Source organism: Falco biarmicus, chromosome 1, assembly GCF_023638135.1.
Source record: "Falco biarmicus isolate bFalBia1 chromosome 1, bFalBia1.pri, whole genome shotgun sequence".
Classification (NCBI taxonomy): Eukaryota; Metazoa; Chordata; class Aves; order Falconiformes; family Falconidae; genus Falco; species Falco biarmicus.
The window spans coordinates 25,826,719-25,840,150 of NC_079288.1; the positions used below are offsets into that span (position 1 = coordinate 25,826,719).

The 13,432-nt window shown below is 60.2% G+C and overlaps 2 protein-coding genes across 2 annotated transcripts; both read left to right on the forward strand.

Annotated features, from left to right (window-relative positions):
- The first annotated feature begins 2,633 nt into the window (after positions 1-2,633).
- LOC130159013 (coiled-coil domain-containing protein 183-like) lies at positions 2,634-7,796 on the forward strand. Its single transcript, XM_056360171.1, has 13 exons — positions 2,634-2,754; positions 2,859-2,980; positions 3,851-4,018; positions 4,146-4,250; positions 4,445-4,567; positions 4,962-5,090; positions 5,235-5,292; positions 5,375-5,475; positions 5,752-5,912; positions 6,279-6,438; positions 6,584-6,709; positions 6,959-7,052; positions 7,569-7,796. The coding sequence occupies exons 1-13, from the start codon at positions 2,634-2,636 to the stop codon at positions 7,673-7,675; spliced, it is 1,575 nt and encodes a 524-aa protein (XP_056216146.1). The 3' UTR covers positions 7,676-7,796.
- A 2,307-nt stretch (positions 7,797-10,103) lies between these two features.
- On the forward strand, positions 10,104-12,868 carry LOC130159049 (sperm acrosome membrane-associated protein 6-like). The gene is made up of 7 exons (XM_056360216.1): positions 10,104-10,362; positions 10,871-10,945; positions 11,280-11,348; positions 11,601-11,624; positions 11,711-11,788; positions 12,053-12,156; positions 12,659-12,868. The coding sequence occupies exons 1-7, from the start codon at positions 10,104-10,106 to the stop codon at positions 12,866-12,868; spliced, it is 819 nt and encodes a 272-aa protein (XP_056216191.1).
- Positions 12,869-13,432: the final 564 nt, after the last annotated feature.

Sequence of the window (13,432 nt, forward strand, 5' to 3'; positions counted from 1 at the left end):
CCTTTGGCCTAAGAAGACAAAAGTTCCCGCAGGGAAGTTCCCACACTTGGAATAATCCCTGAAGTATCCCAGGCTTCCAAGTTTTGTCACGCAACTCTGACCATGGGGACTTCAGACACCCCAGAAAAAGTCCAACCCTTTTTCTGACACTAGGCCTGGACCTTACTGTCCATCTGAATGGACAGAAGAAGTGGCTCCTCACACATCTGTGCACTGCAGTGTCATGCCGGGGCACTGTTCCTGCTTTCAGTGGAGAGGAAGAACAGTTGTGCTGTTGAGCAGCACGATCACTGACTTGGGCTTCTACAATTGGCTGCTTGATAATTAAAACACCATTCTTAAAGATTTCCTTTGCCGGATAGAAGAGTACTCGCTGACTTATTAAAAACCTTCTCTTCCATATAACTTCTTCGTGACATGTATTTAGCTACCTTAAGAAAAATCAGTTATCGCCTGCTTCTAGATTAGAGATACAGAAAGACATAAAATCATTTTTGTGAATGGTATAGGAGGTGCCTCCGGCCACGGCGATGCTTTCTGTAGGCCGAAGGGGTGGCCTGTGCTTGTCAGCTGTTCATTCCACGGCGTCAGTGAGAATCTCCGACAGGCATGGGTGGCCTCTGCCCATCGAGCTGGACAGGCTTTTGTTGGGCCGCCATTCCCCAGCAGGAGCAGTTTGGTTGTGCCCCGTTTTAGTGCGAGACAGAGAAATCCTGGCAGCTGTCCTTTCTCCTCTCGCTGCTTATGCTGCTTTCTAATACCTGCCCAGCATTTCCAGGCAGCTCCAGATTCCATGAGCTCTTGTCTCAGCTGTGTTCAACAAATGCTTTTTAGTGGAGCTGGTGTGTTTCAAAGAAGAGGGGAAGAGAGCACAGCAAGTGGAGGAGGAGAGACGGAAAATGCAAACCACCAGGCAAAGCCCCTGTGCTTGGGTGACCGAAAGCTCAGCCAGCAGGGATTTACGGAGCCTTCAGCGTGACGTACCCCTTCCCATGCTAACAGCAGGCAGCAGGTCAGGAGCTGCAGGCTAGCCAGCGCCTCGATGTCTCTCCCAGACGAGTGCTGTGTTCATCATTGGCTGTTCACTTTTAGCGCGCCCGACTGCCTGCTACATGAGAACTGAAGGGAGCTCTGGCTTGCGCTGCTGACGTGACCTTTTCCTTTGTAGCGTGAACAGCGTGGGAAGTCTCCAGAATTTAGGCAGGGAGGGCTGAAGACAACTGAAAGCGGAGAGGTTTGACGTGTGAGGTGCAGGGGGCCTGTGGGACTAGACCCTTAGTCAAAGGCTTCCTCCTGGAAGCTGGTTTCTGCAGGCGCCTGTTGACACGAGCTTGTACAAGCCTGGCTCATGTTTCTTGAGCAGTATTTTGGAAGGGCCGTCCACTCGAGAGTCTGAGTTTTGCTGAGGGCCACTGAAATGGACATCCTTGAGGCATTTTAGCCGTTCTTCTAAAAAGCTCTCTCTTGCCACCCCCCGGTAACCTGCCGTGATGTTTAAATGCTGCCTAGGACAGTGTAGTGGCATAATGACTCTACTTGCCACGTGGGCCCCGCCTCAGCGTGGAGATCTCGACGTGCACGGACAGACTGGCCAGGTTCCTTGTGGGCACAAAGCCTTCACTGCTTGTCTTTCAAAGGGCCATCTCTTCACGCGCATTTTTATGAAGCACAGAAGATGATAATGTCTGCGTGTAGCCTGTCACGGGCCATTGGCGTTAACATGCAATCCATCAGTCTGCACATGAGGTGCTGAGTAAGAGCCTGGGATGATCCTGTGTCGGTAACACTTGATTTCAGAATCCTCTAATTTCTTTGTTTCCTATGTTCAGCAGCTAGAGCACCATAGGACGGCTGCACATTAAAGATCTCGAGCTACAGAAACTTCATCAGAGCTGATCTACAAGCTTGGTGCTAGGAAGGCAGTTTCCCTCTGTAAGGAGTCTTTTTCTGCAAATCAAAGATTGAGGGTTATTCTCCTCTCTGGTAGAGGGAGCTTGGTTTTATTTCTCAACGAATAAATGTACATGCTTGCATTCCTTGCCGTGTCTGTAGCTGAGCCAGAACGCGCGGGAAGGACAAGACCAAAGCCCAGTCTCAGCAGCTGGTCTGTTCTTGCCCGGTGCAACGGGAGCAGAACTCCCTGTGTAGCTGTTCCGTGTTGCCAAAGGCACGTGGCGAGGCAGGAACGGGCTCCTGGTGCCATGCGAAACCAGCCGGCAGCTGCCAGAGAGCGCGGGGGGCTGTTCGGGTCCATGTGCCCACATGTTTTCCCTGCAAGTGTCCTGGCCCCGTGTCTGGTGGGGCTTGGAGGGGTCCCCCAGCTGGGCGGGCTGCAACTGCTGCAGCCACGGCGCTGGGACCGCGCTGCCCGCCCTGCCTTGGGCTGCCTCAGTAACTGGTTATTCATTCGCCTGTCGCCCGCAGAAGCGGAGAGGAGGGGGCCGTGGGTGGCGATGGCTGAGCAGGAGGCGCTGGCCGAGCAGGAGGTGTGTGCCATGCGGCACTGGGAGGTGCCGCTGTGACAGTTCCCCCAGTGCAGGGAGTGAGCTCAGCTCTGTGATGTCACAGCCCGTGTCACAGCCTGCCAACGTCCTAACAGCCCGGCAACGTCTCCACCGGGCAGTAGAGCCACGATGGCTGCCACGTGCGCAGCCAGGCTGGAGGGCCGAGGCAGGAGCAGTGGCACCATGCCGGGCCGCAAGGCAAACCTCAGCCAGCGCGCCCAGGAGCTGTGTGCCGCCGTCGCCTTGCAGGGTGCTGCCCCTTGGGCTTCTTGTGGGGACGGCCTGGGGCGGGCGGGTGGCTCTCGGTCCCCGCGTTGTCCTGCACGGTACCAACAGCGCCTTTGTGTCCCCCAGAGCAAGGCGGGAAGTTTTGCGCGCAGCCGCGTGAGGAAAAGCGCAGTGGGACCAGAGAGCGGCTCCCCCGCCTGTGTGAGGCTGTGCAGGAGGACGTCCGTGCCCGGGGCCATAGCCAGCAGGTACCGTCGGGTCCCTCCTGCTCTACCCCTGCCTGGCGCTGGCCCTGTCGGGAGCGGGCGGCACAGGGCAGCACTAGGCTGGGACTGGCCCCAGGCTGGTGGTGATTGTTCTCTCTGCCCCTCTCGTGCCCACAGCACAACAGACGCAGCGTCTCTGAGACCTGCAGAGCGCCAAAGTCCTTGGGGGCCACTTTGGCCAACCAGACAGGGCCCAGCGCGCCCGGGCTGCTTGCAGGGGGCTGGGGCTGTGGGAAGGCTCAGAAGGACAGGGTGGGTGGTAGAGTGACCTGGTGCCGGCACAAGGACAGCCCCCCAGGGCTGGTGTGGTGCAACAGGGGGTGTTTGTGTGTGGTCCCACGGGTCCCTTTCCACTGCGGGACCCACCCGTGCAGATCCTCCTTGAGCTCCTTGAGCAGATCTGTTGTCCCGGCAGTGCTCCCGGCTGTCCCAGCCTGTGTGTGCCCAGGGCTGCCCGGGTTCCTGCAGCTCCAGCCGCATCCCTGAGAGAGAGATGCTGTCCCTGCCCTGCCCTTCACTGCCCGTCCCGAGGTTACAACGCGGTTATAAGCCCCGCTGCGGTGACAGAGACCCTGGCCCCGCAGAGCTGCCTTTGCCCGGGGGCCTCTTGCAGGGCCAGCGGCAGGTGGGTGGGGGGTGGTGGTGCTGCTGCTGCTGCTCTCTGGCACCCCCGCAGCTGGGGCACTGATGGATTCGATTGACGCCCAGCCCTGGGTCTCAGTTAGGCAGCACCCCTAAGTCCGGTGTCCCCAGCTCCACCCTGGGGGCAGTTTTGCAGGCAGGACCCCCTTGTGCCGTGGGCGCCCAGCAAGCTCTGCCTCCAGCCTGCTGAATGCTCGCATGCCCATCCAGGTGGCCCAGGAGAAGCTCCAGGCCGACATCTATGAACGGGTGAACACCTGCAACATGCTGCTACACCAGGTGAGGCAGCGGAGACAAGTGCGGGAGGAGCTGCAGAGGCGGCTGCAGCAGCTGCAGGATGCTGCGATGCCTGACAAGAGGCAGCAGGCACAGGCGCAGGTACCTGGGACCCCCTCCTGGGCTGGCAGCACCTGCAGAGGGCTCTAATCCAGCCCCTGCACCCCCCGGCTGGCCTCTGGGCTCGGCATGCGGGGTCACCCCCTGTACCCCCCCACCTCTGCCCCAGGCCATTTGCCAGCTGGAGAAAAACATTGAGAAGGTGCTCCTCAAAGTCCACACTGGACAGAAGGTGACTGCCCTGTACCTGGCGGTGCGGGATGTCCTGAGGAAGGTGAGCTCCTCCCCACCGTGCCATCGTGCCACCTGCTCCCCCAGCAGAGACAAGGAGGTGCCCCAGGGGCAACGCTGGTGGGACGCCCCCCTCCCAGATCAAAGAGGTCCTCCTGCTCCCCTCCATCTGCTGTCACAGCACGGGGGACCCCTGGGGCTCACTGGGGTGACGTGCTGTGGCTCCCTGTGTCCCAGGAGCTGGCCCACCTGCCTCCGCACCTGGACCTCCTGTGCAAGATGGCCGAGCTGTATGGTAGGGAGCTCCAGGACATGGATCTCATGGCCTTGGAGGCCTGCAAAGCCGCTGACAGAGCCAAGGTGAGATGGCCAGGGGCACCTCGGGGCCCTTTTCCACCCTCCAGAGCCCACCGACGGCACCATGTGCCCCGGAGCTGCTGAGTGTGCCTTCAACCAAGAGCAAAAGAGCCGGAGCTGGGCTTGCCCACAGCACCCCGATGGCTCCATAGCTCCTCCCGGGTGTCGCTCTTGGGCCGGGCTGCCCTGGGGCTGGGGACAGCCTGCCCGAAGCCCCAGCTATGGCGAAGGCAGCACGCTCCACCCGCCAGCCCTCCTTGCCCACTATCCTTCCCAGCCTGTCTACTTGGCAGCGGGGCTGGTCATTGCTGACCCTGGCCATCCCACAAGTTCAGCTGGCTGCCAAAGGTCCGTTCCAGCTCTGACAGCCACTTCTCCCTTCTCTGACACGCTCCAGGAGGACGCAAACAGGACGCGCAGCCGGATCCTTGCGGAGAGAGCGCGCATGTACCGCTCCCGGGCCACCCAGGAGGTCTCTGTAGACACAGGGTGGCGGAAGGACGTGTACCAAAGGCACCTGAGAGCGGTGAGCTGGGGGTCCTGGCACAGGCCAGGCTGTGGGCAGACGGCAGGCATCGGTGCCGGGCCCCCCACGGGTCGGGGGCCTGCAGGGCCAGCTCCCCCCAGCTGTCAGCAGCGTGGGGGGTGACAATGCACATCCTTGCAGCAGGAGAGGCACGAGCTCACCGTGGACTCCCCGACCCCGGCCTCACAGGACCAGCTCGTGGGTGAGTGCCTGGCAGGGTGCAGGGGGGTGGGACGCGGGCACAGCCGCAGGCATCCTTCCCTGACGCTTCCCTCCCACCCCAGGCACCAGTCTGGAGGCCGTCAGGTCCCAGATGGAGCACGAGGCCAGGGTCACGCAGAAGATGCAGCAGGCCAAGGCTGCGCTGCAGTGCTCCAGGATCTGGGTAACGTGACCCCCCCCTCTGGCAAAACCCACGGCTGCTCAGGGCCCGGGGAGCTGAGAGCCCTCTGCTTGCCTTGTTTCATTGTGGGCTTCTCTGCCCTCCTCTGCCTCGGGAGACGCCCAGAGGCCCTCTGGGGCGGGCAGGGATGGCACCACACTTCTCCGTGACATGAGCTTGCAGCCGTCCATGGTGCACACGGCTCCCCGAGGCCACGGCCCGGGTCCTGTACCCTGCAGGAGCACCGGGGGCTGAGTCCTCGTGCTCTCCCCCGGCCAGGACATACCCGGCAGGCTCCTGGAACAGCAGAAGTCCTCGGCGGACCTGGAGCAGTGCATCAAGGAGGGCGAGGAGAAGAAGCGGGCACTGGCGGAGAGGCTGCACGAGCTGGAGCTGAACCTAGCTAAGCTGAAGTTTCACCAGCCCTCCAACACAAGCAGGTGTGCAGTCGTGTCCACCGGGCCACGGCCCTTGGCGGGGGGGACACGTGTGTGCCAGGTGTCCCGACACAGCAGGGCACCCCTTCCCACGTCCCACTGCAGCCGCCCACCCCTCCTGTGCCGCCAGGTTTTCTGAGCAGGGGGCTCCCCCAGCTCTGGGCCTGGCAGAGCACCCAAAGCTCCCGCTGCGGCGGCAGGAGGACCCCCGCTTCTGGCCTGGCGTGGGAAGTGGTACCAGCAGCGTGGAGCTGGGTTGCAGGCAGCACCTCTGCTCTGCATTGGCAACCTGAGCAGCTTTTGCAACAGCTCTAGGGTGTTCCTGCCCCCCCTGTGCACTTGTATGGATGTGAATGTGCTTGGCTCCAGGGTGCTGGAGGAGGAGCTGCGGCTGAAACTGCAGTGCCAAGAGGCTCGGCTGGAGGACATGCGGGCCCAGATGATGAGGAGCAAGGATGTTCTGCTGAAATGTGAAGAGGACATCGACAGCCTTTTCGTCCGCCTGCAGGGCATCACCGTGCCCGGCCAGGTACCCACATGGGGCTGGCGTGAGCTTGGCCCCGGCCACCGCCCGGTGGTGCAGCAGCACGGCGTGGAAACGCTTGGCGCAGCCACTGTCCCCCCGCCGTGGCTCGTTTTCCCCACCAAGGTGGTTGTTCTCTCTCTGACTCCAGGAGGATCCCGTCAAGGCCATGGCGGTGGAGGAGAAGCTGCAGCACTGTGAGCAGAAGCTGCGCTACCTGGTGCAGCGGGTGGCCAGCCTGCCCCACGACTGGCGCAGCCCCAACAAGGACAACAAGGTGCGCGGGGGCTCCATCCCTGCTGTGGCCTTCGGGCACCCGCACGGGGCTTTCCCATACGGCCCATCCCAAGCGTCCTCCCAGCTGGCAGGATGGAGGTGGCGCCAGGGGAGAGCCATGGAGCAGCTCAGCCCCCGGTGGCACGGGGCACTGCAGGGTGTGCCCCGCGCGGGGACCTCGAGGTGGGGCAGCCCTTGGCTTGGAACACCCACCTCCCCTTCAGCAAGTAACCCAGAGTGTCTTCCACAGATTTTTGCCGAGGTCCGTAATTTACTAGAGAACACCACTGCGGATCACCCACAGAACCTGAGGGTTTCCTTGGAGGACGCAGGCAGCGGCCAAGGTAGGAGAGCACAGCGAGGACATGTGCCACAGCAACCATCCCAGCCCCTGCCCGTGGGGATTCCTGGACATCCTTGCCTGTCTTCCACTGTCCCAGCAGAGCCCAACCCACGAGCTGCTTGTCCCAGGTGCTGTGGGACAAGGAGGGAGAGCCTTGGCTTCAAAATCACCTGGTTGTGGCCTCCTCCTGTTGGATGTTCTTGGGGGAGACCACGAGCTTTTGGCAGCTCTCTACTGTGTTTTTAACAAAGCGGGAGCTGTACCCACCACCCCCTGGCTCCAGGCCTTTCTGGGAAGCGCCAGCAGTGTTGAAGAGGGGCCACAGCGATGGCAACCCCAGGCTCTGCAGGTCCCCCTGGGATGCGGGGCTGGCAGAGCCAGTCGGCAGTGCCTGTGCCTCAGGGCTCCGCACGAGGGCTCTCTGGGATGCCACCAGCCCTGCAAAAGGTGCCGGCTCTGCCCAGGGACACGAGCGCACAGAGCCTCCACAGCCCACTCCTCTCCACTCTCTCCTCAGAGTCCTTGGATTCTGATGACGAATCCTGTGGCCTTGTCCTCACCCGGGAGGGCATCAAGAAGCAGGGGCTGCTCCTGATGAAAAGCAAGCAGCGTGGCAAGAAGTAGCAGTTTCTCCAGCAGACCTTTGCATGCCCCACAGCCACCCGCTGTGCTGGGCATGCCCCAGAGCCACCCGCTGTGCTCTTTGGCCGGCAGCTTTAATAAAGTAGATGTTTTGCACTCCTCACAGGCCTGTGGTACACCTGGAATGGGGGGGTCACTTCTGGCACCTGGGACGCCTGGGTGCTGAGCTGGCTTTGGAAGCACCCCCATCCCCGCCGCCCCTCACCCCGTTGCGCTCTCTGCAGAGGTGGGGATGGACCGGGCGGGGGAACCGCTTTCGTGGCCAAAGCAAAGCTGGGGTCAGGGTGGCTCTCTCCCCCTTGCTCCTGTGGGGCAATCGCCTTCGCGGGACCTCTGCAGCCCCAGACCACTGTGGGACCTCAAAGGGCTGTTGCCTGTCCAAGGCAGCTCTGGGGAAACGTGGGGCAGGGGCTGAGACCTGTCCAGGCATTGGACCTCAGGGTGGGGGTCTTCATGTGCATGCGTGGGAGCACAAGGGCAGACCCTGCCTCGGGAAGGGAGAGCCAAGTCTGAGCTGGAGCCCCCAGTCTGGGGCTGCCTGACCTGACCCGGCTGGGGACCCTTCCAGCTTCTGCCCTCCCCTGGCCCCCGCACACACGTTGTGCAACTCGTACTGATAACCCTGACCTCAGAGCACACGTCGGGCGCTACCTCTGGGCTGCGGGGCAGTGCCTGCAGGTAAGGTCTAACCCAGCATGAGCCAGGACAGCAGAGGATGCCACAGCGAGCCTGTGGCTCCCGGACAGGATCCCCAGCCCTGCTGACTGCTCACGGACACCCAGCCGTGGGCTCCACGGTGCCTTCGCTGCAAAGGCACTCCTAAAACATGGCTGCAAAGGGATGGTGCTGTTTCCCCAAGTACAGCCAGCACTGACAGGGAGACCCGCGCGGGAGAGTGGCACCTCGTCCCCTTCAGCCGGGGGACATCAACACCAGACCAGGCTTTCACTGTCCTCTCTGCTTGGTCCCTGTACTTCATGCCAACAGCACTTGTAACATCATCCCTAGGGGGAAGGAAGGGCTCTTTCCTTTCTGACCTTGGCAATACCTCTGGTGTAGATGGACTGTCATCCACATCATCCATCGACTGGCCGTCTACATCCAGAGCCTCATACCTGTTGTACAGAGTCACCTGGGAAGACGAGGTGGCCAAGGAGAGTTTGCCTGCCACCCCGAGCATGGACTTGCCTCCATTCACTCCTACCCTTTAAACCACCACCTTCAGCCTAGCAGAGGGAGGATACAGGATCCCCTTGATCTTGATTTTCTTCTGGTGGCTGTTCCTGTTTCTGTCTCATGGAGGGCAGAGCATGGTTCCACCAGTCTATGCTTTCCTCAGACTTCTCAATGCTCCTTGAACTTTCTACTTCCTCTTGTAGCTCTGCCACCAGGCTGAGCAGACCATCCACTTGTCCACACCCCACAGAGCTCTTCTCACCACTGCCATCCATGAAAGGCACTTGCATGCCCTGCAGCCCGAGGCCTGGATGCCTGCATGTTTTCACCGGAGCTCTCTCTGGGTTGCCACATCCATCCTGGTGAGTGCAGAGTACAGAGCTTTCTTCCAGGTGGATACCATAGCCAAGCTCCTCCTGGGAGAGTGATGACCACCAACTGAACTCGCTTCTTTTGCTGGTAGGATGATGACGCCCTTCCTGCGCAAACTGCCATGCAAACTGCTGCGCACACCCTGGCTGATCACCACACAGTTGGCCTGCTCTGCTGGCAGTGCTCCTGGCCACTAGTGCTCCATAGGCTGCTTTTTATGGGGGTGGGGTGGCTGCGGTTGCTCTGGCAATGCCTAGACCTTGAAAGCATCTTTCATGAGAGCTGTCAGCTCTCAGTGGGTGTCTCCGCTGCCCTGGCATTTTCCTGCCTTAGGAAACCCCCTTGTGCAGCAAGATCTGCCGCTCTACCGTGGATCGGGCTGGCTCACCTGGGTGGAAGAGCAAGGAGGTGTTAATGAGATGGGACATGGAGGAATGAAAAGGAGAAGCCTTGCATAGTTCCTCTCTGCAAGAGACTGGACTGGGGGTGCTGACAGGACAGGGTCATAGGGACAAAGGCAAGGAATTGGACATCAAAATAGAGGGGATTTTGGGTCACCAAGTAAAGTGACTGGCAGGGACTGAAGGCAGAAAATCTGGGGAGACCAAAATGAGGGTCTGGGAGCCCATTCTCCAGCCGACACACCCCAGGGGGCTCATATGTCTAGGTATCCCCACTCCTCTCAAGGGGGGACCCAGGTATCTGGGACCTACATAGGAACCCCGCTCTCTCCTGGGTATCCAGGCGCCTGGGCTCCACCTGGGAACCCCACTGTCTCCTGGGTATCCAGGCGCCTGGGCTCCACCTGGGAACCGTGCAGTTCCCTGGGGACCCAAGCATTTGGGTGCTGTACTTTGTGGCCATGGGGTGGTGGTGGGTGCTGGCTCCCAGGCTCCCTGGAAACCCAGGCATCAAGGCAGGGGGGCTTGCCTTGCGGCAATGGGTGGCCCTGGCATCCTGGCTCCCTGCGGTGCACTCCTGCCTGCTCTGCTTTGGGCCTCCCAGTCAGCGGGAACAGCTCTGCCATGACATTACTGGGGCCCCCCTCAAGGACCCTCGACATCAACGCTGCCTTGAGGCCCTTGCCCAGGCTGCTGAGCCACTTTCCTCTGTCACTGTGGGTGCGTCATGGGTTCCCCATCCTGACCGGCACCTCCATCCCACCAGGGACCTCCAGCCCAAGGGGGACCACCACTCTGAACAGGATCCCAGAGCCGTCTGGGGTTTCCCACTTCAACCGATGCCCTCATACTGACACGGGATCCCTGGCAGTTGAAGACCCCTTTCCTAAACAGAAACCCCAGGGACCCACCCCAGACAGGCACCCTACGACTCCCAACAATGCCAATGTCTCCCTAGTCCTGTCCTGGACCTCAGGGACCTCTGGGAACCCCAACCCTGCCTAGGACCCTGAGAATCACCCAAACCAGAACAGGGACACTGAGGACACCCTGGCCCTACCTAGGACCTCAGGAATCCCCAAGAATATCTGACCCTTCCCCAGTATCCCTAAACCCTGATCAGGACTGCAGGAACCCCCAGGAACTCCCAGCCCTTACTGGACCCTCCCATCCCTGAACCTCCAATCCCAACCCTGTACTGGTCTCAGCACACCTGTACTGGTCGCAGGGTCGGGGCAGCGTGATGTACTTCGGGAGATCGTCATGGATGCCCTGCATTTTCTGGAGAAGCAGAGCAAGACGAGTGAGCAGGGGATGTGGGACATGTGAGGGGTAGGGTCAGGACATGGGTCATGGGGGATAGGACACGGAGGCCTTGAATGGGGGGTGTGGTGAAATACAAGACGATATGGAGGTCTGGGGCTGTAAGGGGATAGCTGGGGAATCCTGAGGGTATGTGGGCTTCAAGGTATACAGCTTCTGGGGGGAGGGGCGGGGTGTTGGGGGGGTATTTGGGGATATATGGAACTCCAGTAGGGACATATGGGGTTGAGGCAAGTACAGAGGATCTGTGGGGTCTGAGGAGGGATTCTGGGGATCAGAGGGAGGTTACATTGTCTACCTGGCCTTCTGGACAGAGCCCTTTGAGGTGTCTCTACAGGCAGCCGTCAACGTAATCTGGGCGAAGCTGAGCCATCTGGAGAAAGGTATGGGGCCAGTGGGGACGCCCACCCAAGACTCCCACTCTGGAAATTCTCCAGGACCCCCACTAAAGGGACTGTCACAGACCCCCCCACCATGGACATCTACACCCCAGGGACCCCCACCTTGGGCACCCCCATCCTGAAGAAACCCCTGGGGATCCCATCTGGGCTGGACAAGGGACGAGCCCAAACAGCTCATCACAGGGATGCGGATCCCCAGTGATCCCCAGTCTAATGCTGCTTCCTCTCCACCAGCTCCAGCCTGTGTCCCGCCTTGTGGTGAGTGCCCGTCTCTCTGTCTTGCCACCCTCTGTCGCCTCATACATCTCCCATCCCCATGGGACCAGCAAGTCTCTCCATCCTAGGATACCAGCCAGCTGCTCGCGTCTTCCAGTGTGCTACCTGCTGCCTCGTGGACTGCCAGTTTCCCCTGGATTGCCCAGGTATGGGGACATGGTAGACCCAGGCATCCAGGCTGGTCTAAGTCCCACCCCGGCGCTGGGTGCCTCCAGGTCTCTGGGGGCAACTGCCATTCCTCATGTGTGGCCATGCCTGCTGGGCCCACCATGAACGCACAGCAGTGTGCTGAGGTGCATGCCTGTGCACCTCTACTGCGAGCACGTGAGCACTTGTAGTCACACAGGAGCACATTCATTCCTGTAAGTGCATGAGTAGATGTGAACTCACATGCTTCTCAATGCTCCCAGTGCAGGTCCTGCGGGCCCAAACAGATGAAACCGTCACACTGCACTGCTCTGTGCCCTTTGCCACCCTCCCTGGCCTGCCCGTTACCTGGATGTTTGCCAAGGACGTGAGTTGCATATATGCTTGTGCAAGGGTGTACACAGACATTCAAGAGAGGACTGGGCCTGGGTAGCAAGGCCTGCATGCACACAGTTGTGCGCTTGCCATAAGGACAATCCATAGATACAGGTATGGCTTATACAGTAGATATAAGTAGCACGTGTGTAAGCATGCACAGGATGCAAGCAAGTGCTGACCCATGTGAAAGGTGCACACAAGCAAGAGGCAGGTCACTTGTGTTTGCAGATTCATGTGTACTTGTGTGCACACGTGTGGCAAGGAAGTGGCTTTTGCTCTGCTTGTGCATCCCTCTGTGCATACAAAGAGCACAAGGAGCACGTGGGACATAAGGTGCATGCACATGCATGAGTAAAGGGTACAAGAAGCATGCTTCATCACGTGGGACATGACAAGCATGTGCAGGACACGTGTGCCTTTGCATGCACATGTATATTGTTTCATGTACCTGGTGGACCAGGCTGCCTTGATGTGTTCCCCCCCTTCCCCAGCTGTACACACAGGACCTGACACTGTTTGAGGAGCTGCAGGGAAGCACAGAGGGATCTCGCATTCTGATCATCCATGACCCCATTCCAGGAACCATCGCCTGTTCCCTGGGGGAGGTTTATGAGCCATTGGTCCGCAAGTACTTCTACCTCAACGGTGCGCCCAGACACCTGAGTACCCTTGGGGGCAGTGAGCAGTGTGGGGTGAAGTAGCACCCCAGACACCTGGGCCCATGGGCGGGGGGTGCATGGGGTGTGAGTAGGGTGCCAGTACACCTGGGTCCATGGTGGACAGGTGTAGTGGAGCAGGTGTTCCCTGATGCCTGGCTTCTCTGGGGACAGTGGGGCACATGGGGTGGAGCAGGGACCCCCAGATGCCTGGGTCCCAGAGGGCAGTGAGGTCTGTGGCGGGAGCAGGTCCTACAAAAGGACACCTGGTCCCTGGGAAGCAGTGCCCCATGACCCGAGGTGTCTGTGTCTCTACAGTATCAGAGGGAAGTGTGGAGGACGAGCACAGACTCCAGGCTCGGTTCAGAGCTGTGCTACATTGGCCCCACAGCAAGACCCGCCTGCGCCACATGCTATTGCTGGGGCTGGCACTTGGCTCCATGGCGCTCGTGCTGCTGCTGGTGTGAGTCCTCCTGACCTGGTAAACCTTAACCAAAATCCCGATAGACTGCAAGCCATGGACTATGTCCCCCTGGGACTCCCACTGTCCTCTGACCCGTTCCAGGACACCTCCCTTGCACCCAGCACCACTTCAGGCTTCCCTGCTGC

Coding starts and splice junctions, on each gene's coding strand:
- LOC130159013 (XM_056360171.1), top strand. CDS start 2,634: ATGGCTGCCACGTGCGCAGCCAGGCTGGAGGGCCGAGGCAGGAGCAGT. Junction 5,476..5,751: donor TGCAGTGCTCCAGGATCTGG/GTAACGTGACCC, acceptor TCCCCCGGCCAG/GACATACCCGGCAGGCTCCT. Junction 6,439..6,583: donor GCATCACCGTGCCCGGCCAG/GTACCCACATGG, acceptor CTCTGACTCCAG/GAGGATCCCGTCAAGGCCAT.
- LOC130159049 (XM_056360216.1), top strand. CDS start 10,104: ATGGGGTGGTGGTGGGTGCTGGCTCCCAGGCTCCCTGGAAACCCAGGC. Junction 11,625..11,710: donor AGCCTGTGTCCCGCCTTGTG/GTGAGTGCCCGT, acceptor TCTCCATCCTAG/GATACCAGCCAGCTGCTCGC. Junction 12,157..12,658: donor CCTGGATGTTTGCCAAGGAC/GTGAGTTGCATA, acceptor CCCCTTCCCCAG/CTGTACACACAGGACCTGAC.